Genomic DNA, 27,464 nt, shown 5'->3' on the forward strand with positions numbered 1-27,464 from the left:
CTGAACAGGAGGGCATTTAGGTGAGTATGACAAAAAAAATCTGCCCATCCTCCCGAGGATCACTGATAACCTGGATTTGCTTGAGCAGCCTCTTGTTTGAAAGATCATATAGCCCCACCCAACTGCCGCTGCTGTCTTGCAGAACAATAATCACGTCATTGTTGTTATTCTTGTGCTGACCAGTGTTGGCGTTGATCACCCAGAGCGTTTGCAGACACAGCGTTGTGCTGACAAGTGTACGTCCATCGTTGTCGTAGTCCTGGAGCACCCAAACGTCCATGGAACCGCCGAGGATGGCTGCCACGGCCAGCATCCCGTCCATCTCCAGCAGGCAGAGCGAGAGCTCACCACCACCTTCGATTTCGCCGTGGTCGTTTCCGTTCCCGTTCCTCAGCGGCGGCGGCCGCGCCATCCGCCGGAACGTCTCAGACACCGTGTCGAACACCAAGACCGTGCCAGTGGCCTTCGCCTCCGGATGGTCGTCTAGCCAGTGAAGCCTGCCGCGGTGCTCAAGGCTGTGGATCACCATCCGGTCGCACATGTAGATGCCTGTCACCGCCGGACCCTGCAGCCGCCGGGTCTCAGCAGCCTCGAGCGAGCGGACGTAGTGCGACGCCCACTTGCCCCAGCCGTAGCACTCGTCGTCGTTGGTGAGTAGAAGCAGCCTGTGCTCGCCGGACGGCCGGTGGACGTACAGGGCGCAGGGCCGCGTCATCCTTTTGCTGTGCAGCGGCACGATGACACACTGCCGGCTCACCGGGTTGCACACCAGGTAGAGCGAGACGTCGCCATGCATGAACCTCTCCAACAGCAGGAGCCCGCCGTCGACGCAGGAGGCGAAGCTGTAGCCGCTCTTGAAAAGACCCGGCACAATCTCGCACCTGGGGTACCCGGGGTGGAGGCACCGGCGGGCCTCCTCCTCCTCGTCGCCCAGCGCCAGCGGGATGGTGTCCAGCACGCCGTTGGCACCACGATGAGCTCCAGGGGCCGCCGCCGGGCATAGGCCGCCACGAACCCCGGGCTGCTGGTGATGCCGCGCCATGCCCTGCAGACGGCGCGGCAACGGAACACGGACGCCGACGGTAGGCGGAGCAGGATCTCGGCCACCATGTCGTCGTTCAGGTGCTGCAGGGACGTCGTCGTCGCTTCAGCCTTGCCGGCGCCGGCGCCATGATCCATTGTCGTTGGCATTGTTTTCTTCTGATCGATCCCTTCCCTCCTTTTTCTCTCCTCAGATTCAGATTCAAACAGACTGGTTTTGGTTGGAGACGACGCCTTGATTATATTTGCTGTACGTATAAGTAAGCACACGTATTAGGTTCGAATTCGTAACGTGCACGTTTATTAGAGTACGTACATAACGGCAACCCTATATAGCTAGAAAATTTCTACTAGAAATCAAGGTGTTAAGCCTAACGAAACAAGGTTTCAGGACTTTTGCCCCTGCCCCACAATCAAGCCTGGCACATGCATGCCAATATGCCATAGTGTAATTTGCAACCATGTGTCAATGTGTCATGTAAGTATCAATCATCGGTTTACTACTTATACCGACAGAACACGACCAAATTATTTTAGATCGCAAATTTAATATCCATACAAAATTAGAAAAAACAAATACATAAATTACATGCTTTTTATTCGTTATTCGGTCCAATTGGTAGGCATCAACAAGGATGGTCCATCTAACACACGGGGTGGACCCAGTAAAGGGGCATACATGTGTGTACACATATACGCCCAATATAAGGAGATCACGCGAGGCGAGAGCTTATGGGTTTCGATCCTATAAAATTGTTCATGTCTTTGCCCACCCTAGAAATCTATTTTTGTAGGGATGGTTGCATACCTTCCTTTGATTTCTATAGACCCTCGAGGAGAGAAGATTGAGGAACCACTTCTGCTATTCTAATATGCTTCCGTCTCACATAGAGAGTCTGTCGGTACACAAAGTGACCAATTAGTAAATATTTGTAGTTTTATTGCACGTTGTGATCGGAGGTGGCCTAGCATTCAATGACACAGGATTTATACTGATTCAGGTAACGTGCCCTACGTCCAGTGTGGGTCGGGCGGTGACTTTATTCCTGAGCCCAGGTGCTCGAAGTCTGTAGTGGGGTTACAAACGGAAGAGAGAGATGGGGTGTCCGGTCGGTCCGGTCGGAAGGGCCGAGATCGACAGGAGCTATGCTATGAACGAAGTGTCCAAGCGTGTGCTTGAGGAGTTGTCAGCTATCGATCTAATGAGTCTGAATTTGAAGGGGTCGACCTAGGTGAACTGCCTATGTTTGGAGGGAGCACATCCCCTTTTATAGAAGAAGGGGATGGTTTTACAAGTGAGAGGGAGAGAGAGTACGGACGTTTCTAAGCCTTGTTGCCCACGCCAACGGAGACAGGACAATGGTGGGAGCCCGCAATACTGTTGATGTCACTGTAGAACGTCAGGTACATGTGGGAGGTTGAGCTGCTTTCTTCAAGACTGGAGGACGTCGGTACCTGCAAAAATGTTGTCTTGCCGACTGGAGGCATGGCTTTACCACGTTCACATGGTACGGTGAATTCCGGCGCCCACAATACTGTTGATGCCTAGAGGCACATGGGGGGTCTTACCGTATGGGTGTTTTGACCAGCGCCTACAATACTGTAGAGGTAAACGTTGGCGCCTACAATACTGTTTGTGGTAGGGCGGTTGTAAAGTACTGTTCCGCAGGGTATGGTTCCTGGTGCCGTGGTTTGACTTGCGAGCCCCGTCTTGCCTTCCTTCGTACGCCTTCTGGTTCATTCCGAGTGGGCGTCCCCGATCGGATGTCCCCAGTCGGTTCTGGCGCGCCAGTCGGAGAATAGCGATGGGCAGGGTTTTCTATGAACCCCGGTCGGAGACACGGGGTCAGAGTCGGAGGCGGTCCTCGGGTCAGGCTTTCCGAGTGGAGGCCGTGCGAAGGCGGCCAGGGTCTGACGCTAGCGCTCCGATCGGAGAGGCCGTTCGGAGTTGGACTGAGCCTGAGCTAGTGCTCCGGTCGGAAAGATGGGCCGAAGGCGGCCGGGGTCTGAAGCGAGTGCTCCGGCCTATTGAATTTAGACTCTCGAGCCGGTCCAGAAGAGAAAAAGGCCGTCCTCCTGGGCCGAGCCCTGGCGTGGAAGCCGGTCCCCGAGGGACCCCGGGTTTATGAACCCGACAGGAGCCCCCGAGCCCCCGGGCAATTCGGGCAGAATCATCCAGGGGATTTTTGTCTTGCCGGCGGGTGCGCGGGAGCGCACCCGCAGGTGTAGCCCCCGAGCCCCTAGGCGGTTCGTGCTGAACCGGCTGGGGGGTGTTTCTGAGTTTGTCAATGGGGGATGTTTTTCTGTTTTGTCGGTGAGTGCGCGCGAGCGCACCCGCGGGTGTAGCCCCCGAGCCCCAGGCGGTTCGGGCCGAACCGGCTGGGGGTGTTGTCTCAGTAGGCATGTATGCGTGTTTTTTAACCAAGGCGTCGTTGCGCAGCCAAGGCGGTGAGGTGCGGGGGATAGGATAAAAAAGCAGAACTCACCGATCTTAGGTGTCGATGCGCGCCTTAGGATTGGGTGAGTCGAAATTTTTGTTTAACCACGGTGTCGTGAATGGACCCTGGCGTCGGTGCGCGCCATGGGTGGAGATAGCTCGGTTCGATTGTGTCAGAGCTCACTGGTCTTTTGGCATCGATGCGCGCCGTGGGATCGAGTGAGGCAGAGTTTGCGAATGGACCTAGGCGTCGGTGCATGCCGTGGATCGAGAGAGTTAGCTTAGTTAGTTTTTAGGAATCAGACGAGCCGGAGCTCGTTGGATCCTAAGTGAAGCCATTACGCGAGTTTAGGAGTCACAGTCCTAGGAGCCGTAGCCGGATGTCATAGATCCTGCCGAAGCGAGTTTAGGAGTCGCGGTCCCAAGAGCCGTAGCTGGATGTCATAGATCCTGTTGACACGAGTTTAGGAGTCGTGGTCCCAAGAGCCATAGCTGGATGTCATAGATCCTATCGACGCGAGTTCGGGGTCGCAGTCCCAAGATTTCTTTAGAGCACAGTGAAGCCGTCTGAAGCCATTACGTGAGTTTAGGAGTCGCGGTCCTAGGAGCCGTAGCCGGATGTCGTCAATCCTATCGACATGAGTTCGGGGTGCGGTCCCAGGGTTTCTTTGGAGTGTAGTCGGAAGTGCTCGCGGGTCCTGGTGTCGGTGCGCGCCGAGGACCGGGCGAGTCATAGTCGTGGATCTGGCGAGTTTGAGGTCGCCGTCCTTGGCATCTTTCTTGAGCCCCCGAGCCCTATCGGGCCTTCGTGGGGGTCGATGTGAGTATTGTGCGTTACCCCATCCTCGGTTCCTCACAACCAGAGGGGCTGAGTTTCGTCGTCTGTCCCGATCGCTCGAGCTCAAAGACTAGCTCGATGAGCTCGCTAACGGGTGTGATCGAGTGGAATTTGGGTCCATCGTTCGTGACGGGGTTGGCATGGCCCTCTTGTGACATTCCACTACTCTTTTACCTGCAACCCGACAGATGCATAGGTCATTCCGGAGACCAACCTGGGTGGCCTTTCGGCCTCCCCTCGATGGAGATTCTATGGGCTTGGCGAGAGGTTCAGGATCGAACGAGAAGGTTGAGATGACCCGGTCTACCGGACTAGGCTAGGGCCGCATGGTGCTCATCTATAGTTTTCTCCCCTGGCTCTATTGGTTACTCATATCGAATGAGGCAACCGCCGCTTCGTGACGCAACACGGAGTGTTCTGATGCATTTCGCTGCACATGCGATGCTTAGTTCCCGAGCCCCCAGGCGGTTCATGCCCTAACTATTCGGGGGGTTCAGGCGTATGGAATGAAATGCGCGTATGGATGTATGAATGATTTAAATTGAAATAGAGGGGCTTTGATAGTGTTTTACCTTGAAGACTGGAGTGACGAGGTTCGAAGAGCTCCAGTCAGAAACGTCCATCCAGGACCTGCGCTCGTCAATCGTGGGTTAGCCCTTGTGTGAACAGTTTTGTATTAATGAACACATGCTCACCTTGATGACCTGAGAGACGGGGTTCAGAGAGCTTCAGTCAGAAATGTCTGACCGAGACCCATGCTCGTCATTCGAGACGGAGTCGGCATGGCCCGCATGGGGCGCCCCTTCGCTTCCTACCTGTATCTCAGGTGCTTATCCTGAGTGAATCGATCGACTCAGGAGGTCGGTTGATCCCTCCCGGCGGAGATTTCACGTGGTGGTGCCTCCAGCCAGGGGCTCCATGTTCTTCTGCTAAGCATCTATAGGTGCGGCGCCCTAAAGGTATTTATTGCCTTCGTCGAAGTCGAAGGAGCGGAGCCGAGCGGGTCCCTGGTGGTTGCATCCGGTTTCTTCTTTGGCTTCCAGGCGACGTTGTTGAGTGACTGTAGTAGTATTTGTAGCAGCAGAGAATGCAATAGTTTAGTTTTGTGGGTGAATCCCCGTGTGAATAGTTTTTTGTATTAATGAATACATCCATGCTATCCTTGTGACAAAACCACGATATTCGTCCCCTGTGTTTATCTTAGCATAACTTTTGTTTTTTATCCTTTCTTTCTCGTACCTGCCCATTTGTTTCGTAGGCTGCGACCTTGTGAGCCCGAGGTGTGGCCCGCGAGGCTTAGCTGTTCATGACCGTGGGAAAAGGCGGGGTGTGTTTTGTTGGGAGTAAGAACAGAGTTACGTAAGGTAAACACAGGGAATGGAATGTGTTTCTGTTTGGGGACACAGTTGCTTTGTCGTGCGATAAAAAAGAGAGGTAATATTTTAATATTGTACCCTTATGGAGCCCCCGAGCGACCCGGGCTGAAAGTGTTTTGGGCAGGGGTGCTCTTACGGGAGCATGTTCTAACTAAAAAGTGGTTTAGACCAAATTTAGGGGAAAAACGACGTAGCTGTTCAATGTTCCAAGTATTGTTGAGAAGGTTGCCGTTGTTGTCCTCTAGTCGGTAGGTGCCCGGTTGGACTACTTCGGTTACCGTATAGGGTCCTTCCCATGGTGGAGAGAGCTTGTGTTTTTCCTTCATTGATTGGGTCCTCCGGAGTACGAGGTCGCCGACTTCGAGAATCCTTCCTCTGATCTTCCTTTCGTGGTACCTATGAAGGGTTTGTTGGTAGCGAGCGAAGCGGATAACGGTTGCTTCACGGGCCTTTTTGAGTAGGTCGACTGCGACTTGTTGGGCCTCCATGGCTCAATCGTGGTCGAAAGCCTTCACTCTTGGTGCGCCGTGGTCGAGGTCGAAGGGCAACACTGCCTCGGCTCCGTAGGCCAGGAAGAAAGGTGTGAATCCTGTGGATCGGTTTGGGGTCGTTCTTAGGCTCCAGAGGATCGCTGGGACCTCCGCAACCCATCGCCCGGTGTATTTGTTAAGTCAGTCGAAGATGCATGACTTAAGTCCTTTGGAGAACCATGCCATTGGCGTGTTCGACCTGACCGTTAGTTCATGGATGTCCGATCGAGGCCCGGTCGATCCTGATGCCGTATCCATCGCTGAAGTTTAGGAACTTTTTTCTAGTGAAGTTAGTCTCATGGTCAGTGATGATACAGTTGGGAACGCCGAATCAGTAGATGATGTCAAGGAAGAATTTGATTGCCTCCTCCGACCAGATGTTGGTGATGGGTTTGGCCTCTATCCACTTGGTGAATTTGTCGACCGCTACGAGTAGGTGAGTGAAACCACCCAAGGCCTTTTTGAGGGGTCCTACCATGTCGAGGCCCTAGACCACGAATGGCCAGGTGATAGGGATGGTTTGGAGCTCTTGTGCCGGCAAATGGGTTTGCCGGGCGTAGAACTGGCATCCCTCAGACCTGCGAATGACTTCCTCTGCATCTCGTAGTGCGGTAGGCCAGTAAAAACCTTGGCGAAAGGCTTTTCCATCCAGCAACCTTAGGGCCGCGTGATGCCCGCAAATGCTAGCATGAACCTCGAGGAGGAGATCCCTCCCTTGGCTAGTGAGGATACACTTCATGAGTACCCCTGATGGACTCTGTTTGCAGAGCTCATCATCGAGTGCGACGAAGGTCTTGGCGCGTCGAGCGATTCGTTAGGCCTCTGTCCTTTCGGGCGAGAGAACCTCTTCAAGGATGTAGGTGAGTAGCGGTACTCGCCAATCGGTTGGACTGGGCATCAATATGGCGACGCTCGCGGGTGGCATAGAGGTACTGGGATTGGAGTCCCTAGGCGCTGGTTGGGCATCGGGGTCAGAGCCCCCAAGCATCGGCTGGGCATCAGGGTGCGTCCGAGTCAGACATTCCAAGATGCGAGCGGATGGCTCGTGGATGTCGTTGATGAAGACCCCGCTTGGGGACGGATCCCGCCTGGCGGCCAGTTTTGCGAGGAAATCGGCGGCCTCGTTGTCCCTTCAAGGGACGTGATGTAGTTCGATCCCGTGGAATTTGTCCTCGAGCTTGCGCACCTCTTGGCAGTATGCCGTCATGAGGGGGCTTTTGCAGAAGGACTCCTTCATGACCTAATCAACAACTAGTTCTGAGTCGCCATAGATGTAGAGTCACGTAGCGCCGAGCTCGATGGCAATGCGGAGTCCGTTGATAAGGGCCTCGTATTCCGTGGTGTTGTTTGAAGCTGAGAAGTGGAGGCGGATGGCGTAACGGAGCCTACTCCCATCTAGGGAGATCAGAACCACTCCAGCTCCCGAGTCGGGCACCATTATGGACCCAGTGAAGTACATTGTCTAGTATTCATGGGTGACATCCGGGATTGGTAGCTGGACCTCCATCCATACGGTGACAAAATCTGCGAGAGCATGAGACTTAATAGCGGTGTGGGGGGTATATCTAATGTCATGGCCCATGAGTTCAAAGCCCACTTGGAGATTCGTCCTGCGGCGTCGCAGTTACGGACGATGTCTTCGAGTAGGTATGAAGTGACGACCGTGACTTCATGGTCGGTGAAGTACTGTAGGAGCTTCCTGGTCGCCATTAGTACAGCATACAGGAATTTCTGCACCTAGGGGTACCGGACCTTGGGGTTGGTAAGCACTTCTTCGATGAAGTATACGGGTCGCTGCACTTTGAGCTGGTGTCCCAGTTCCTCCCTCTCTACGATTAGGGCAGCGCTCACCACATGATTACTTGCCGTGACATAAAGGAGGAGGGGTTCTCCCTGCTCAGGAGCGACGAGGATTGGGGCCGACGTTAGGGACGTTTTGAGGCTTTCGAGAGCCTACTGGGCTTCCTCAGTCCAGGCAAAGGCGTCCGTCCTTTTGAGGAGCTTGTAGAGCAGCATCCCCTGTTCGCCGAGCTAGGAGATGAAGCGGCTTAGGGTAGCTAGGCAACCGGTGAGCCTCTGCACGCCCGTGACATTGCGTATGGGGCCCATGTTGGACATGTCTGTGATCTTTTTGGGTTGGCTGCGATGCCGTGCTCGGATACGATGTATCCAAGCAGTTTCCCCTTTGGAACCCCAAAAACACACTTTTTGGGATTCAGCTTGATGTTGAACCTTCGGAGGTTTGCGAACGTCGCGGCCAAGTTTGCAATCAGGTCGCAAGCTTGAGCCGTTTTGACCACTATGTCATCAACATAGATGGTGATTGTTGGTTTCGGCCGCTCGGCCTGATTGGGCTGGTCGAGTGGGTCGATTTGGTCGGTGAAGCATTGCTGCATGCACCTTTGGTAGGTGGCGCCAGCGTTCTTCAGGCCGAAAGGCATGGTCACGTAGCAGTACGAACCATACAGGGTGATGAACGAGGTTGCAAGCTGATCGGACTCTTTCATCGTGATCTGGTGATAGCCTGAGTAGGCATCTAGAAAGGAGAGGATTTCACAACCCGAGGTGGAGTCAATTATCTGGTCTATGCGTGGTAATGGGAAATGATCCTTTGGGCACGCTTTGTTAAGTCTAGTATAATCGACGCACATTCTCCACTTCCCGGTCTTCTTTCTGACCAGGACGGGATTGGCAAGCCAGTCAGAATAGAAGACCTCCCTAATGAATCCGACTGCCAAGAGTTTGGCAATTTCCTCACCTATGGCCCTACGCCTTTTGTTGTTGAAGCGACGCAGGCATTGTTTGGTGGGTTTAGAGCCCGAGGTAAGGCGTAGTGCGTGCTCGGTGACCTCCCGAGGTATCCCTGGCATGTCAGATGGCTGCCATGCGAAGACATCGTAATTGTCATGTAGGAAGTCGACGAGCTCACTTTCCTATTTGGCCAGAAGCTGGGTCCCGATCTGAACTGTCTTGGTTGGGTTGGTGGGATCGATTTCCACCATCTTGGTTTCTTCGAGCGGGCGGAAGGCCGACGAGGAAGTTGGTTGGTTACAGTCCGAGGCTACCGAGACCGACGACTCCCCGAGCTACGGGAGTTTGGACAAGTTGATGACCGCAGTGGCGAGCTCGTAGTGTCTGCGATCGCATGTGAAGGCGTGCGAGAATGCGCTTCTCATAGTGATGACGCCGTTTGGTCCTGGCATCTTCAGCTTGAGGTAGGTGTAGTTGGGGATTGCCATGAATCTCCGTAGCATGGCCGCCCCAAGATGGCGTGGTAGGACCCTGGAAAGTCCACCACCTCGAAGGTGAGAACCTCCGAGCGGAAGTTGGCTCAGCTGTCGAACGTGACGGGTAGACCGATCTGCCTGAGCGGGTATGCCTGCGCTCTCAGGATTACCCCGTGGAAGGGGAGCCCGCCGGGCGGAGTTCTGATCGGGGGATGCGCATGGCATCAAGGGTGTCAATGTATAGCATGTTGAGGCCACTGCCGCCGTCCATCAGCACCTTCGTAAGCCGCTTCTTGTGGACGATGGGGTCGACGATGAGCGGATAGCGTCCTGGTCTTGTGACATGGGAGGGATGGTCCCTCTTATCGTAGGTGATCGGAGACTCCGACCAGCTAAGGAAGGAGGGGATGGCTGACTCAGTGGTGCATGCCTCTCGATAGCGAACCTTATGCTGTCGCTTGGTCTAGATGGCGTCGGATCCACCAAAGATCATGATACATTCATCAGCGTCGGGGAAGTCCTCTGCATCTTTGCCTGCCGTACCTCCCTTCTTTGGTGCTGCCTCTTTGCCGTCTCCCTCCTTTGGCCTGCCGGCCTATCGGAGGAAATGTTTGAGGAGGTCACACTCCTTGTAGAGGTGTTTGATAGGGTAGTCCCTGATGGGGAGTGGTTGGGGCATGGACCGTCCATGAGTTTGTTGAAGTGGTCAGGCAGTCCCTGATGGGGCTGCTTGACTGTGTGATCGGTCGCGGCGACCAGCGGGGCGCTGTCCGACCGACGTCGATCCTTTTTATTTTTCTTGCCCCTCTACGTGGAGGGGCCCTCGTCTGGGTCCGTGTGTTTGGCTTTGACCTTGTCCCGGCCTCCGCTCAAGACCGCTTCGACCACCTACTCATCGAAGGCATGGTTGGTGGCTACGTCAAGCATGTCGCGGGTGGTACGGGGTTTCAAGCAGCCAAGCTTGTGGATAAGGGACTCGCAGTTTGTCCTAGAGAGGAACGCGTTGATGATGTCTGCGTCGACGACGTCAGGGAGGGAGTTGCATCGTTGGAAGAACCTATGGATGTAATCCCGCAGGGACTCGCTAGGCTCTTGCTGACAGCTCTTGAGGTCCCAGGAGTTCCCTGGTCGGACATACGTCCCCTAGAAAATCCCGACAAAGACCCTCTTGAGGTTCGCCCAGTCGCGGATGCTGTCGTGTGGAAGGAATTTGAGCCATGCCCAAACATGTTCCCCCACGCAAATGGGAAGATATTGAATGATGAAGAAGTTATCATCCACTCCTCCGGCCCGATAGGCGAGCCGGAAGTCTTCGAGCCAAATGCCTAGGTTTGTCTCCCTAGTGTATTTGGTGATGTTGGTGGGCGGCCGGAAACGCTACGGGAATGGTGCTTTCTGGATGCGTCGGCTGAAGGCCTGAGGCCCTAGGCCCTTAGGGCTAGGGCTTCGGTCGTCCGATCGGCGACTACGCCTGGGGTGCATTTCACCGGTTCCCTCGATGGTTTGGCTAGGATTTGTGGCACCTGCCGCCATATGGTGGATAGCGTTATTACGTTGGGACCGATGCTGGTCACCAATGGTGCTACGGGTGTCCTGGTGCAGATCGGGCCGCTCGTGTACCGATGGTAGGTGCGGAGCAGGCGCTCGGTCGGACCATGGAGGGACTACCACACTCCGAGCCGGTCCTGGCGGCTGTAGCGGCGAGCGAACGAAGCGATCCGTCTGGCGCATCCTTGTTCCCCTGGTGGGGAGAGAGGGCGTGCGTCGGAGTCGTGACGCGGAGCTTTCCGCCTATTGGACGGCGATGGCTTCTACTAAAACCTAGAGGTTCCGGTAGACTGCCTGCTCCCGAGGGTCGACGGGCTCAGGAACACCGCGTAGAAGCATCGCTGCAGCAGCAATATTCTAGCCAGCCTGGGCGAATTGTGGGACATCGTTTCCCTTATTCACGATGTCGGGTTTAACCTGACGAGCGCGACCCCGGGCACCACCCGCCAGGCCGTGTGCGTGGGGCGCGACGTGCTGGGCCGACCGAGCCAACGCAGGTGGCGGCTGGTTCTGCCGCCGTTGTCGCAATTCCTCAGCGTGCGCTTGCGCAGACGAGAGGGCCTCCGCACGCGGGTCCGGAGGGGTGTGAGTCTATGCAGATTCCACAACCACCGGCTGCTGTCCCAGAGCATCCGCCATGGTGCACTCTCGAAATGGACGGTGGCGTGGTGCCATGTCGCTGATGCTGGAATTGTCGCTCATGCCCTCACGATCCAAGGGTTCATGGGAAGCGGCAGGAGCGCAGCCTGCCATTCCCACAAATTTGGATGTGAGGGGGAAAGGCGCCAGCACCCTTTGGAGTCCCTGGGCATACGTATCCATAGAGGACGCGAGGCCATAGGGGAACCATTCGTGCGGTGTTTGCGGCGTGGATGACACAGTCTCTCCGGGTGCTTGATTGGGGATAGTAAATGAAGAGTAAGTAACAATACGCGTATTACTTACAGTGAGGTTTGAGCAGAGAGTTTGCTCGGATAGAAACACAGATGCCACGCCGTCGATGTCGCGTGTCCCGTAGTCAATGGAGGGCGCCCCTTTGACGGGTGCCGGAACATGCGCCTCCTCGCGGAGGTGGAGTACATCGAGCCGGTCGGCGACGAAGTCTAGGCTTTCAAAGCGAAAGGTCTGGGAAGGCTCGAAGATGGGTGGAACCCACATCCCGGCGGGCGAGAGTGCGGGAAATTCCATCGAGCCGAAGCGAATCGTATCGCCCGAGCCCGCCACGGCGGGGGTGGCGGAAAAATGGGCCATCCGATTACCAAAAAAGTGTTGAACGTACAGCGTCTTCCCCACGGACGGCGCCAACTATCGGTACAGAAAGTGACCAACTAGTAAATATTTGTAGTTTTGCTGCACGTTGTGATCGGAGGTGGCCTAGCACTCAATGACACAGGATTTATACTGGTTCAGGCAACATGCCCTACGTCCAGTGCGGGTCGGTCGATGACTTTATTCCTGAGCCCAGGTGCTCGAAGTCTGTAGTGGGGTTACAAACAGGAGAGAGAGATGGGGTGTCCGGTCGGTCCAGTCGGAAGGGCCGAGATCGACAGGAGCTGTGCTATGAATGAAGTGTCCAAGCGTGTGCTTGAGGAGTTGTCAGCTATCGATCTAATGAGTCTGAACTTGAAGAGGTCGACCTAGGTGAACTGCCTGTGTTTGGAGGGAGCATATCTCCTTTTATAGAAGAAGGGGATGGCTTTACAAGTGAGAGGGAGAGAGAGTACGGACGTTTCTAAGCCTTGTTGCCCACGCTGACGGGGACGGGACAATGGTGGGCGCCCGCAATACTGTTGATGTCACTACAGAACGTCAGGTACATGTGGGAGGTTGAGTTGCTTTCTTCAAGACTGGAGGACGTCGGTTCCTACAAAAATGCTGTCTTGCCGACTGGAGGCATGGCTTTACCACGTTCACATGGTACGGTGAATTCCGGCGCCCACAATACTATTGATGCCCAGAGGCACATGGGGGGTCTTACCGTACGGGTGTTTTGATCGGCGCCTACAATACTGTAGAGGTAAACATTGACGCCTACAATACTGTTTGTGGCAGGACGGTTGTAAAGTACTGTTCCGTAGGGTATGGTCCCTGGTGCCATGGTTTGACTTGCGAGCCCCGTCTTGCCTTCCTTCGTACGCCTTCTGGTTCTTTTCGAGTTGGCGTCCCCGGTCGGATGTCCCCAGTCGGTTCTGGCGCGTCAGTCGGAGAATAGCGATGGACAGGGTTTTCTATGAACCCCGGTCGGAGACACGGGGTCGGAGTCGGAGGCGGTCCTCGGGTCAGGCTTTCTGAGTGGAGGACGTGCGAAGGCGGCCAGGGCCTGACGCTAGCGCTCCGATCAGAGAGGCCATTCGGAGTTGGCCTGAGCCTGAGCTAGTGCTCCGGTCGGAAAGATGGGCCGAAGGCGGCCAGGGCCTGAAGCGATTATACAGTACAACACAGACACTCACAACATACGCATACTCGCTCCTATGAACGCACATACACTTAGACAAGGATTAGTCCAACTAGGTTTTATCAATTACCCAAAACTAAACTAGAGCTTTCACCAGGACCCGAGGTGCTACTGAGGCTCTTACAATCACTATACTACAATATCATTAAATAGATCATTGAATATATTTTTTATAGTAAACTTATCTAGAGATATAAATGTTGCTAATATTTTTTGCAAATCTAGTCAGGCTTAAGAAAGTTTGACCAGCACGAGTCCCATAGCGACTCTTTTTATGCGACGGAGGGAGTAATATATTATGGTTTCGATAGTAGGCGACGTTCCCATTGATAGTGAGCTGCCCGTGGTGACTTCATCGATCTCATCTCGAGAATTTGCCGGTTTAGCTTTCAAAGGTGCTCATAGAAGTGGATTTACGTGTTTTTATAGGGGTGAGTGTACGTACGTTGGATTGTGTAATCTAAAAAAATCTATATTTGAGGCATTTACCGTTCACCGTTTACCGCTAAACAAAACAACTCACCACGCACCATTTACCGCTTTGTGGCTGTGTTAGGCGAACATTGCCCGTAATATAAATTCGTGGTTTGAAAAGTAGTATTTTATCAACTAATTTAGAGCCAGGATCGACTAAGGATAATTGTTAGTCTTAAGTGTTAACCCTGAAAGTTTCACGCATCCACAATGTAATCACTAGCTGGTTTGTATGCGTATGTTTGTTTTGCTTGAGAATTGAGATGCGGACTTGTATATTTATTCATGAATTATATGCAACCTGAGCGCTTAAACTTGAAAGTCTACTCCTCAGTCCCAAAATAAGAATCGTTTTAGGTTTCGTGCAGGTTAAAACTTTTTAAAGTTTGGCTAAATTTATAAAATGTATTAGCAACATTTATATATCTAAATAAGTTTATTATAAAATATATTTCTTGATTGATCTAATAATATTTATTATACACCATAAATATTAATAATGTTTTATATATATAGTCAAAGTAAGAAATATTTGACTTGTTGAAAAATAAGAACGACACTTACTCCAAAACCCTTGTATGCAGTATGCCTATGAAAGCGGACCGGAGGGAGTATTTTAGAATGGAAGGAGTACGTCCTATCAATGTCAATGTTGAGATGAGGTAGCAATGTGAAATGAAATAGAAAAAGGACATGGACAATCTTCCGCCAGGTGAAAATAAACAGCAGCTATGTGAAAGAAATAAAGAAAATAGACATGGCCAACCTTCTCAGTACCGGCTTACCGAGATTCGATGGAGAGGAGGACGTGTCGGCTGCCCACGTGCCCATGTGCCGATACGCGGACGATCATTTGTCGGCAGTTTAATTGCCATAAGACCATTCGGCTGTTCAACTGCCGACAGACATCTAGATTTGTAATTTTTTTTATTACAGTACTCAGATCTACAATTATTTATTTAAACAATATTATTGTGAAAAAATTTTCGTATTTGCAACCATGTGCCCCTCCAGCTTCCTCAAAAATAAATAAATAAATAAAAATTTGCAACCATGTGTCAATGTGTCATGTAAGTATCAATCATCGGTTTAGTACTCATACTGACTGAACACGACCAGCTAGATTATTTTAGATCCTTCGAATGTGTTCATAGGAGTAGGATTTGCGTACGTGTATTCATAGGGGTGAGTGTGCGTGCGTGTTGTGGGCGTCTGCGTTGTACTGTGTAATTCTAAAAAAAATAAATTAGAAAAAATAAATACAAAAATTACATGCTTGTTATTCGTTATTCAGTCCAATCGGTAAGCATATATAAATTCTCATGTACCCGAATCTTGCCTTCGCCTCTACCCCTGTACATGTGTAGGCATCAACAAGGATGGTCCATCTAACTAACACGGGTGGACCCAATAAAGGGGCATATATGCATGGGTGTACACATATACACCCGATAAGGGGATCACGCGAGGTGAGAGCTTATGGGTTTGAATCCTATGAATTGTTCATGTCTTTGCCCACCCTAGAACTATTTTTGTAGGGATGGTTGCATACCTTCCATTGATTTCTATAGACGCTCGAGGAGAGAAGATTGAGGAACCGCTTGTACAAATCAGATTTGCATTGGTCGTTAGTAAATGGACATTATGTATGTAGTAGTGGTATATATACCCTGAGTTAGACGACACAACTATGATTACTTTGGCTTTATTTTGTCCATCAGTGCCAATATTTGCAGGTTAGCGAATAGAGCCAGCTAATAGCTTTTTATTGGCAGGGAAATTAGAAAACCTATTAATGGAGCTTCATTTGAGTCCTCCTAGTTTGTAATACTTAGGCCCTGTTTAGCATGGCTTCACTTCACCAACTAATACATCGTTTGTTTAGCACGACTTCTCCACCGGCTTCTAAAGCCGTTTGAAGTCGTTTTGTGTTAAATGGGATAAAGTCAAGTTCTTCATCAAGGAGCCCCTTAAATCAACTAAAAAGTTTATCTCGTCGAGCTCTATAATTTTGATATAAATTTTATCTTCATTTGACTTCATTTGAAAAAAAATATGAATTTAATTGTGTTGCAACTATTTTAAAGACGCTTCACTTAGTCAAGCGTCTTTGAAAATTAATTTCTATGGACAATGGACTTAGCAAAACCGCCTCTACAAAACACTTATTTTCAGAGGCGGTTGACATCTTTGAAAGCCGGATTTTCAGGGATGGTTCTTTTTAGTTGACCCGTATTTCTAGATGGTTTGTAAGCTCACTCTCAGAGTTATTAGTTAAAAACGGTTTGCTACGTAAACTGCTTTTGAAGAAAATAGAAGGCGCATGTAAAAATCATTTATGTACTAGTGGAGATTTACTTTTTTTTTAATGATGAAACAGGAGACACAAGTTCGTACGGGTTATTTATAACAAGTTCGTACTGGTTATTTATATATATACACGCAAAATAAACGACTTTAGTCAGAGAAGGTGCACTGATACACAGAGAAGGCAGCTAGATTACATAGACGAATTTGTTGGCTTGTGAAGAGGGAAGAAGCCGTGTGTCTCAAGGCTATCCCTGAACACAAGAGCCCTCATGTGGGTGCACCGCCCAAACTTATTAGCAACAACGACTTGAATTCGCTTGAGCACCCTCTTCTCCTTAAGATCGTACAGCACCACTGAAAGACTCGCCATGTCTCCCAAAAGAATCACATCGCCATTGTTACTACCGTGCCCCAACAACGCACTAGCGTCCATAGCCCAGCAGCATGGACGAGGCAGAAACGTCGTCGGTGACGACAGGGCTGACAGGTCGATCCGGTGGCGGCAGGTCCAGCTCTCGCCGTCGTCGCTGTCGTAGTCCTCCAGCACCCAGAGGTCCATGCGCATGGAGGAGCCTGCATCATCGGGGGTGGCTGCCATGGCCAGCCTCCCGTCCATCTCCAGCAGGGACAGGCTGGGCATCTCGCCGTACTGCTGCTTCGTCCCTAACAACGGCGGGCGCGGCATCGTCCGCCGGAACGTCTCGGACACCGTGTCGAACGCCAGGATCTTGTCCGACTCCCTCACCTCGGGGTGGCCGAGCCAGTGAAGCTTGCCGTGATAATCAAGACAATGGGTTGTTATGGCCTGGCTGAAGACATGGACGGTTGCAAGCGCCGGTCCTACTCGTCGGTAGGTCTGCGCAGCGTCGAGCTCGAGCGAGCCGACGTAGTGCGACGCCGGCCCGGTGATGTCGCTCCAGGTGTCGTTGGCGAGGAACAGGAGCCGGTGCTCGCCGGACGGCCGGTGGAGGTACAGGCCGCAGGGCAGCGTCAGCCCGCTGCAGTGCGGCAGCGCCACGACGGACCACTGCCGGGTCACCGGGTTGCAGACCCAGAGATGCCTGCCACCCATGCCACGGTCCCTCTCGAACAGCAAGAGATCGCCGCAAGAACCCATCAGCGTGTACTCGTCGTCGGCGTGCCACCCCGTGGCAGGGTTGGAGTCGTTGATATTGGGGGAGGGGTACCCGGGGTGGAGACACCGCCGGCTGGCCTCGTCGAGGGTGGCCAGCGGGATGGTGTCCAGCACGCCGTTGGCACCATGGCGTTGCACGACGAGCTCCAGGGGCCGGCGCCGGGAGTAGGCCGCTACGAACCCCGGGCTGCTGGTGATGCCGCGCCATGCCCTGCAGACGGCGCGGCACCGGACCACGGACGCCGACGGTAGGCGGAGCAGGATCTCGGCCACCACGTCGGCGTTCAGGTCGTCCAACGACGAAGAGGACGTCGCTTCTGTCGCCGGCGCCGACGACGACGACGACGCCATGATCGGTACGGTTTTTTTTTTCTTCTCCCGATCCGATCCCTTGCTTTTCGAGCAGATTGGTTTCTGGAATCTGGAGACGACGCGTCCACGCCCACGCCCACGTCTCCATATATATGGATTCCAAGCCTCCATCTATCTCCATGCACATTGCCGTCGTCCACGTCTACGTACGTTATTATCCTATACAAGTGCAAGTCATGTACAACTCCATCTCTAATGGAGTATCTTAATTCGGTTCGGATTCATCTCATATTGCTGAAGGTTCTCTAATGGAGTATCTTAATTCGGTTCGGATTCATCCACTAGTACAGAAAACAAGCTGTACTCCCGGTTGAGAAACCCCTTCAGTCCCGGTTTTTCAACCGGCAGCGCGAATCTAGGACTAAAGGACCCCTCCTTTAGTCCCGGTTTCTCACCCAGGACTAAAGGATACCAACCGGGGCTAAAGAGGCCTCCCGGCCTGGCCACGTGGGACGCCCCTTTAGTCCCGGTTGGTATTACCAACGGGGACTAAAGTTTTTTTTTCTTTTTTTTGTTTCTATTTTCGATTGATGATTCATTTTGGTTTTTGAATAGGTTTTCGAATACGCATTCTACGCTGCTAATAATATACGTATTCTACACGCTTATAATGTTCGAACATTTTGTACAAAAGTATGAAACTAACGTATATATTACATGCATATACATATATTGTACGTTATTTTATATACATATAATATGTATGTGTGTATATATATATATATATATATATATATATATATATATATATATATATATATATATATATATATATATATTACAAATAAAGCTTGCATTGTATATTCTATTATATCCTTGGGATAACAAATTCACTCCATCTGATTTGGTTTCCATGTTTCGTTCATGTCATTGTAGAACTCGCCGGTGGGGTTTAAGACCTAGTCATTAAGAAATCCTGCTATGGTCTCTTGAATTGCTTTCAGTTGATCACGTCGTATGACTTTTTTCTTCAACCATGGAGTCTTCAATAAAAGTTAAAGGAAAAGTATTAATATATATATATGTTGGTCACGTGATTACTTATATATATGAGCAATAAAAGAAATTGTGAATATATGAATATATTTATATAACGTACTTTGAGGATCTCTTCAGGAGTTCTTTTTTAGTACGCCATGATGAACTCGTAAACATAGTATCCGCGGTAGTTGGTCCCCTGTTCTTGCCTCAGAACCCACTTTTACAAGAAAAAAAAGATCCGATGAATTGAAAGCATGCATGGTGTTAATTGAATTATATATATATAAATGTAGCTAGTACTTACTTTGTGTGCGATTACATCCAGTGGCGTTTTACAATGTTTCATGTGGTGTTCCTCAATAAAACTTTTCCAAACACTGCGCCCAATAAAATAAAAAATTAATTTAGCCTTTAATAATTGTTGCAGTTAAGAGATCGGGGTATATATAGTTGCTAGAGAGACCAAATTACCCTTGGATAATATCTATCATGTCTTGGTACTCTATTTGCTCTTTTCTTAACGAGTCTAAGATGCTCAACCGACTATTGGCCATATCGATGACCATCAATATCCAGTGATTGTTGTATATGTTTTTATACACAAATATGATCGACATTAACTAGAGTCAACATCTATATATATATATAGCTTAGCTAGTAAGCAAATAATTGAACAAATATCCATATGATCGACATTAATTATTTAACACTCACTTGAAGTTGTAGGGGAAGAGTATGTTCTTATTTTATTGGTTCACTAAGAACCTCATGAGATTTTTCTCGAGTTCAACTTTCCATTCAGGCGGGGGATTATGGTGTTTGAATACGACATTTGGATCAACGAAACCAACATCATTATCCTTTCTCTTTCTGATTTCTGTCATCTCATATCTGCATATATAAAAATATAGTGTGAGAATATATAATTTATATATATACATGTAGCTTTATATATATACACTTTAATAGTAGAAAATAATCACACTTACAGACAATAGCAGCTAATGAGACTTTTGTCGAGAGAGTCCAGGTGGCATAGTTGGTGTAATTCTAAAAACTCAACATATATAACGTCATCGCCACGAAAGTAATGTTGGTTTCTAACTCTGACAGAAACAAAGGTCGTCTCTCCCCGTTCACATGCCGCCATGTACCACTTGTTTAGCAGGTACATTTGCGTACCCAGTTCACCTAAGGCCTCAGGGTTGTATAGACTCTTTCCATGTTCAAATTTCTTCCAAGGATCCACTTTCGAAGCAGATAGTCCTTCAGCGAGCACTTGGGCAAGGTCCAAACCAGTATCCTCGTAAAATCGAACCAGGTCCTCAAAATCGACGTCCAGTAAGTCTAAGTTTGAACCATATTCATTACGAATGACAAGAGGGGGGACTTATTGTTGCGATTGTTATTTGAGTTATGCAACACCTTTCCCTGCTCTAGTCTTTTTCTGCGCCGCCTCAAATGACTTGGTGAAAGAGCAGTCGTAGTCCGATTTTGATAGGGTCTTTTGAGATTCCTGCTTTTTCTGGTCCACCTTCTTTCTTAGAAGATCTGAAGGTAGGTAGAAGTACGGTTTCTCCGGGTTCTCCCTCGTTTCTCGTTGCTTTCTTACTTTTTCGAAGAAACTGTTCACATCTTTTTGTACTGCAGCATTTAATTCCTTTTCACTTTTCTCGTAAGATAGTTTTTGGGGAATAACTGGATTAGAGGAGGCTTTCTTCTTTGTCGGCTGGTGGGCTAACAACTTTGTTTGCGGGGTGGACCTCTTAGGAGCTGGCTGCTTCTTGGTCATCAAGGGAGGCGGGGTAGCCGTTGGAGACCTCTTTGGAGGCGTTGGAGACCTCCTTGGAGGTGGCGGTGGTGACGGCATTGCATAATCATTGCCCGGAGCACTATAATGATCTAGAGATTGAATAATTGAACTTAGGTTGGCGGAGGCCCTGCTGTGTGAGTACAAAAAAGAATAATTAGATATAAGAAATTGTTATTATTAATCATGCATGTCAAAAGAAAATTAGTGAAAAAATTATTTCGTTCACTTTTGTCCGCACCTATTGTCTGGCAGTTGAGGAAGCGGTGGTGGACTAGAGACCCTAGAAATAATGATGTAGTGCTTGCGCTATAGTATGAATGTCTTCTCTGCTTCTACTAGAGTCTTCTCCCCATCACCTCCTGGAATGTCAAGAGCTAGATCACTAAAATCTTTGTTAACTCTATCCACTAAGACGCTAACATATCCAGGTGGTATTATTGCCCCATGGATTCTTGGTGTCTTGGTATGATCTGGAGGAGAAAAAACACCGAAATCCACCATGATTGTGGCATTCTCTTTTGGAATATGTAGCTCACATGATGTAAACGGTGCAGTGATGTCATCCATGAGGAAACGTAACATTGCGTCATCTTGATTTGGCAACTCCGTGAAAGCGCAGCTGCTTTTCAATTGGTCAGGGGGGCTAATATTAATATTGATTCCTGGATCTGATGCCTGTCTTTGGGCACTCGTTGCTATTTGTACTTGCTTTATGATTTCCTCCTGCATTCTAGCTTGCATGTCTTTTTCGCGCTCCTATGCTTAAAGCAACACCTCCCGTGACTCACAAACATATTCCTCCAACCTATTGATCCACGCTGCTTCCTCATCCTTCCTTCTCTGCAGGCTTCTGTAGGTATCTCTGTCGTTAGAGAAACCATGCTCCCAAGAAATGTTTCGTCCTAAACCTCTCATTCGGTCACTGTGTTCAGCAGTCCTGATGGCATACGTCAGTTCATCCTTCTCTCTATTAGGCCTGAACTCACCAATAGCTTTAGCTTGTAGAGCATAAGAAAATCTTTGTGTCGCTCTTTCGAGTTTTGAGCCATGAATCAACTTCCCGGTCTCTAGGTCCAGTCTTCCCCCATGAGCGAAAAACCAATTCTTCGCACATTTAGGCCAATTGAGTGATTCTGGTGTGATGCCCTTGGCAAGAATGTCCACTTCCATTTTTTCCCACTTGGGAATGGCAGTCGCGTAGCCACATGATCCCATGCCATGGTGGTATACCTTCTATCGGGCATTCTCTTGGTTCCTTCTCACCCGTTCCTCACCCTCTTCCAATGTCATGTACTGTACAAAATCATTTCAGTAAGGCCTCAACTTCGCGAGCGGGCCCCTAGTATTAAAATTGGGCGTTAGGTTCTTCTTGACGTATTTTGTGTATAGGGAGTTCTTCCAAGTCTGGAATTGTGTGGCCATCTTCTTCATAGCCCACTTTCAAACTAGCTCCTTCAATTCATCATCGTTGATATCATCATAATCATCCGCTTACAACATGAAATGTTGAAGGATATCATCCCAAATTAAATTCTTATCAAGATCAGAGACAAAACTAACATGAGGCTCGTTGATCTTTTGTTTTGAGTTTTTTCATTTGAAGTCGTTAAGATGTTCAAAAAAATTAATGACATATTTAGACTTAAGGGTATTTTTGACTTTTCACACCTGCAGTTTGACGGTCTTAGAGCCCAGACTGACGGCAGTGGCATGGAGGACACAAAAAAGTTAGAGCAGTGGTGCTGAAGACCGCTGAACTTTTTCAGGGACACACAGGGCATCGCGATCTTTTTTAATGGCACAGAAGGAATTCCCCCTTCTTTTTTGTGACGGAGGGGACGGGGGAGAGCTGGAGGCGAGGGGGGTCCGGACTTGACCTCTCACTTAACCCAACTTCATAATTTTTTCGGGTCCGAAGTGACGCGTTCCCTTGCAAAGAGTCACGGATAACAGGTGTTGTTATCAGTGACGCGTTTTCTTGGGAAGAGTCACTGATACCTTGTCATTAGTGACGCATCTTGTTTCTTGGGCATGGACAGCAACGAACCAGCGACGCGTTTCGTTTACCCATGTCACTAATATATTACTAGTGACGCGTTTCAATTCTAAGTCACTAATTGAGCTGTCTCCTTTGTGCTGTTTTGGCATAATGTAAGTGGGCTATGGGGTTGTTGGTTGAGTAGCCAACCTCCAACCAGGCACCAAGAAGCCACTTCGACCTGTTTGGTTGCTTATTCCAAAGCCTAGCCTAGGTAAGTCACCCACCACCCTCAGGCTTATGGGAAACAAAAACAATAAGGGTGGTTGTTCCCAGTTGGCCAGACTTGGCTAAGGACGAGGTTCAGTTCCACCGGCAGTCCCTCCCATATGCCCACGCGCGTACCTTGTGGCTCCCTCCTTCGCTCCCTTCCACACTCCGCAATGGGGAGGTAGGGCGGCAGAGTCAGGTGGCGACCACGTGCGGCTCCCACCTTCCCTTCTTCGGTCTGTGGTAGACGGTCATAGTGGCATTAGTCGAGGACGAGCATGGAGATGATGGCGACGGTGGTCGGGCTTGTCAAGGGTGGCGGCACCTACACAGAAGGAGATGGAGCGACGCACGAAACTGAACAACTCATGGTTCTCACTACCTCCTGCATCGTTGCGTCATCGAGCTACCCATCCTCGGTGTCATCGAGCGACTAGAAGTGATGCAGATGTTGTAGTCCTCATCGGCACTGAGCATTCCATCCTCATCATCAACGAGCGACCTCGATCCTAGGATCCGAGCAAGGGATAACCTCCCATGGTTGCGACATTGTGCTCACCACCTGTTTGACATAATGTCAAAAAGAGGTAATGCTACCTGAAGAAAGATGAGGTGACACGTAAAGCAAACCGGACAAACAAACACACTCTTTATAATGCGGGCTAAGACATTCGATGTAACCAAACAAGTGCATCTTGCATCGCATAAGCCAGTCTTTAGCTACCTAAACTTAGTTGGCCATGCCAGGTCCAAAACGTAAACCAAATAGGCCCTGAGTCATATGGCCAACTTGGGCTGTCGACACGTAGTCGTATGCCTTGTAAGCCATTAGAAAGAGTTCCCTTTAGTGCCGCTACGACTAATTATGTCTCTTTATGTGGCTAAGTTATAGCTGTTTTAGCAGACAGTTTATGCTGACATGACAAACACTCCGTCGAAACCTCGGTGACTCCGATAATAGGATTGGCCAACTGGTTGACCTCTGGCGCACGCGAGTGCAGGGCATGCATGTCCTCGGCGACACTAGATTTTTCTCGCGATAGCTACGGGAGCATGGCGATGGCATCAGATAACACTAGAAATATATATGCGACGTAGCATGTATATACACACACACTGCACGTTGTATATATGCTCCTTAATTTCACCAACCCTTTCTCTTATTCTCAATATATAAATTTATTTATTTATCTTATCTACATTTTTTTGGAAAAGGGTATATATCATGTATACTCTTTTTCAAAAATGTAGAGAAGATAAATAAATAAATAAATATATATATATATAAATATATATATATATATATATATATACATATATATATATATATATATACACGGCAGCGCTATTCTACACCATAAGCCAAAAGTGACTAAAAAATACTGAGTATTACTGAACCGCATTCAGTACACCCAGTACCTTGAAAATATTGAATAATATTGAAACACGACTACTAAATAGTACTTAATTTTGCAAAGTAAAACAGCTTGGTGTAGAATAGCACGTGTATATATATATATATATATAGAGAGAGAGTATATTCAATAGCCAGCTACATAAATAAGTTATTCTGTAGCCACCTCCATTTATGATAATGTTAATACATATTTACGACAGTTGGGTTACTATAACACATGACGATATTTCCCATAACATTATAGTAAACCACTTAGTAAGAAGTTACTATAATATCGTAAATTAACATAGTAATTATCGTAACTCAAAGTGGCTATAGAATAAGTTATTCTATAGCCAACTATATATATATATAGACACACACATACATACACACACCAGCCTTAACAATTCTCTCAAATCACTTTGGCTCCGGCCGCGGTGATAGGTCGTCGAGGCGGCGGTCCATGGTCTCCGAGACTGCCTGCAGGAAGGCAGTCTCGTCGTCGTCGCATCCTCCTCCGCGTTGGGCCTCCGCCTCACGGACGATCTCTTCGATGGCGGACTCCTTGGTCAGCGTCTCTCTACACAGGATGCTTCCGATGTCGAAGGCGGCGAGGCCCCTCTCCACGCCCTTCTTCAGCAGCATGGTGGCGACGCGCAGGGTGCGCGCGCACTCGCGGGACACCTCCCACCCGTGGAGCCTGAGCATGGCGATGTCCTCCTCCGCGTCCAGGGACCGCACGTACTCCACCGTCTCGTCGCCGAATGGCTCCCGGCACTGAGGCCAGTACAGCCACTCGAACGTGCAGTCCTCGAACTGCATGCACGAATTAATCCAAGATGAAGAACAACCAATGCAAATGAAAGCAGAAATCGATGGACCAGAAGAACTGACGCTCTCAGGGAGGCAGTATCCATGGTCGATGGGGACCAGCGACATGCCGCCGTCGTCGTGTTTGCAGACGAGTATGTTGCCGGCATGGCGATCGGCGTTGGCGAGGCGGATGTCCAGCACGCAAATCTTGTGGACCTCCTGGACCGGGAACGCGCGGGGACCCATGTCCTCGCAGCTGCCGCAGTTGCTGACGAAGGCCTGCATGGATCCCAGCTTGGGCACCGGCGGCGGCGCCAGCGGGCTCGCCTCTGGCTGCCTGAAGGTCTTGTGCGTGCACCTGACGAGCGCGGTCGGCGGGACGCCGGCGAACCCGGGCGCGCCAGCGTCGGCGGTCGACGTCCGGCGGCGGCCGGCGCGTGGGTGGTCGAGGATGTTGGCCACGACCTCCCTGAGCGCGCCCTCCCCGACGCGCGTCCCTTTCTTGAGCCCTTCGCCGGTGGACGACACGGGGAGGCCGCGCGGGTTGTTGGCGGCCATGGGCTCCTCGTCCGCCGGCTTGAACACTGCCACGTGCCGGTGCCCCGTCGCGTCCTGCATGAAGTAGGCTCCCCCCGTGCCCTCCGACGACATGATGGGCGCGTTCCCGTTCTCCATCCCGGCGACCGCCGCGTCGATCATGTCACGGACCGCCGACGGAAGCTGCGCCGCCGCCGCTTTTGGATTGCCGACGACGACGGGCTCGATCCCGACGTCACGTCGTGGCAACTGCTGGCCGGCGTCGCGCGCGACGATGGAGACCTCGAAGCCGTCCTGGCCGTCGTCGGCCTCGGCCGCGCTGATCTTGGACGATGAGCGCTGCACCAGCAGGTGAATGACGGCGCCGTCGGCCCTGCAGACGTCGTGGATGAGGTGGCGGTCGTCGAGGTCCTCGCCCTTGAGCACGAGCCGCTGCTCGTCGGGGTCGGGGCGCGTCGCCGGGTGGAGCCGCCGGTCCTTGGCGATCTGCTGCTTTACGTAGCCGACGGTTCGCCCCGGCTCGACGCGGAACCTGAACTTGCCGCCCTGCACTGTCTCGACGGTAATGAGGCGCATGTCCGGGATGCGGATGACGAGGTGCACCACGTTGCCGTCGGCCACGCCGTAGTCCCGGATGCGGCCGTCGTCGCGCGCCATCTCGCGGCCGTCGAAGACCAGCTTCTGCTTGCGCGCCGTCACGCCCCGGGACGTCTGCACGCGGAGCTTCACCGACGCGATGGAGTCGGACGCCATCACCCGCATCGGCATCACCGCCAGGCCCGGCGCCGTCAGGTAGATCATGATGGCGGCGGCGCCGGCGGAGGAGGAGGAGGGCGGCGGGCGCAGCGGGAGGAGGTCGAGCTCGCCGCCGTCCCTCGCCGCGTAGACGACCGTGGCCCCGGCCGCCGACGACATCGTGGCCCGATCCTGTCGTCCCTCCGTCTCGATCTTGTACAGCACAAGGAGGGCGGTCGCGACGATCCGTCCGTGGCGCGATGGGATCGAATTGGTGGAACCCCAACAGGCGCCTTCTCCCTTGTGATGAATTGAAATGCAACGAACAAAACCTTTCTGCCGGCCGGCACCGCGCGCGCTCTCTGAAGAAAGTAACTACTTGGAATGACGTGGAGCTTCTTCCATGGCTACGATGTTTGATTTCTTTCTGCCCCGGAATGAAATAAACGCCCTAGCTCCGACCGACGATCCCCTTGCCTCGGTTGGGATGGATCGGCAGGCGCAGGACGTAGCAGTGGCAGGGATGAGGAAGAAGAAGGCAGGGCAGGCAGGCAGCAGAGGAGGCTACGGGGACGGGAAGGGACGGATGGTACTCCACATCACAAACACAATTGATCCAAGACGACGGTGTGGGCAAGGGCAACCTCACCCGGTGTCCCTGGCTCGGAGTTGGCGAGCGCAAGGGACACGCGAGGCGGGCGGACGATGGGTCCTTACCACCAAGGGGAAGAACCGAGGAGGAAGGGAGGCGCCGCAGCCGCTTATATCGATCGGCGGCCAGCCGGCCACGCACGGCAGCCTGTCGTCCCTGACTCCCTGTCGATCGCGAGCTAGTAACGGGCTAACGGCCGGCCTGGGGGCAGCCGAAATTAGGGCCTGGACTGCTGCCTGCTGTCTGTCTGTCTGTCTGTCGGCCTGGGGGGAGCCTCTGAATTGGTTTGGACGTTTGGCATGCACGCCGCGCCATGGCTGCCTCTCCCTTTTAACGTCCGGCGCGAGCCACACAGCCGCGCGCGGGCGCAGCAGTGTCCAGAGAGCCACTCTCTGTGTGAGGCCGTCCCTCCCCTGGTGCGCCGCGAATCGAGGGGCAGGGCAGAGGATGCATGGCGACACGTCAAAGCGCCCCTGCCGTGTCAGGTTGCGCGCCATGCGAGCGCGCGACGTCGCGCGCTCGCGCTGCCGTGGAAGAAAACAG

The 27,464-nt window shown here is 51.2% G+C and overlaps 3 protein-coding genes across 3 annotated transcripts; all 3 read right to left on the reverse strand.

The window, feature by feature from the left end:
- Positions 1–552: 552 nt before the first annotated feature.
- Positions 553–6,870, reverse strand: LOC136511389 (uncharacterized). Its single transcript, XM_066505462.1, has 4 exons — positions 6,801–6,870; positions 6,227–6,251; positions 882–1,111; positions 553–665 (listed from the first exon to the last, which is right to left on the reverse strand). Exons 1-4 carry the CDS (start codon positions 6,868–6,870, stop codon positions 553–555), a joined length of 438 nt encoding a protein of 145 aa, XP_066361559.1.
- A 9,556-nt stretch (positions 6,871–16,426) lies between these two features.
- LOC136511390 (F-box protein At3g07870-like) lies at positions 16,427–23,040 on the reverse strand. The gene is made up of 3 exons (XM_066505463.1): positions 23,009–23,040; positions 17,867–17,902; positions 16,427–17,825 (listed from the first exon to the last, which is right to left on the reverse strand). Exons 1-3 carry the CDS (start codon positions 23,038–23,040, stop codon positions 16,427–16,429), a joined length of 1,467 nt encoding a protein of 488 aa, XP_066361560.1.
- Positions 23,041–24,601: 1,561 nt separating this feature from the next.
- LOC136511391 (phosphatidylinositol 4-kinase gamma 4-like) lies at positions 24,602–27,116 on the reverse strand. The gene is made up of 2 exons (XM_066505464.1): positions 25,079–27,116; positions 24,602–25,000 (listed from the first exon to the last, which is right to left on the reverse strand). The coding sequence occupies exons 1-2, from the start codon at positions 26,447–26,449 to the stop codon at positions 24,602–24,604; spliced, it is 1,770 nt and encodes a 589-aa protein (XP_066361561.1). The 5' UTR covers positions 26,450–27,116.
- Between the last annotated feature and the right edge of the window lie 348 nt (positions 27,117–27,464).

This window comes from Miscanthus floridulus, chromosome 16 (assembly GCF_019320115.1).
Source record: "Miscanthus floridulus cultivar M001 chromosome 16, ASM1932011v1, whole genome shotgun sequence".
NCBI classification, from domain to species: Eukaryota; Viridiplantae; Streptophyta; class Magnoliopsida; order Poales; family Poaceae; genus Miscanthus; species Miscanthus floridulus.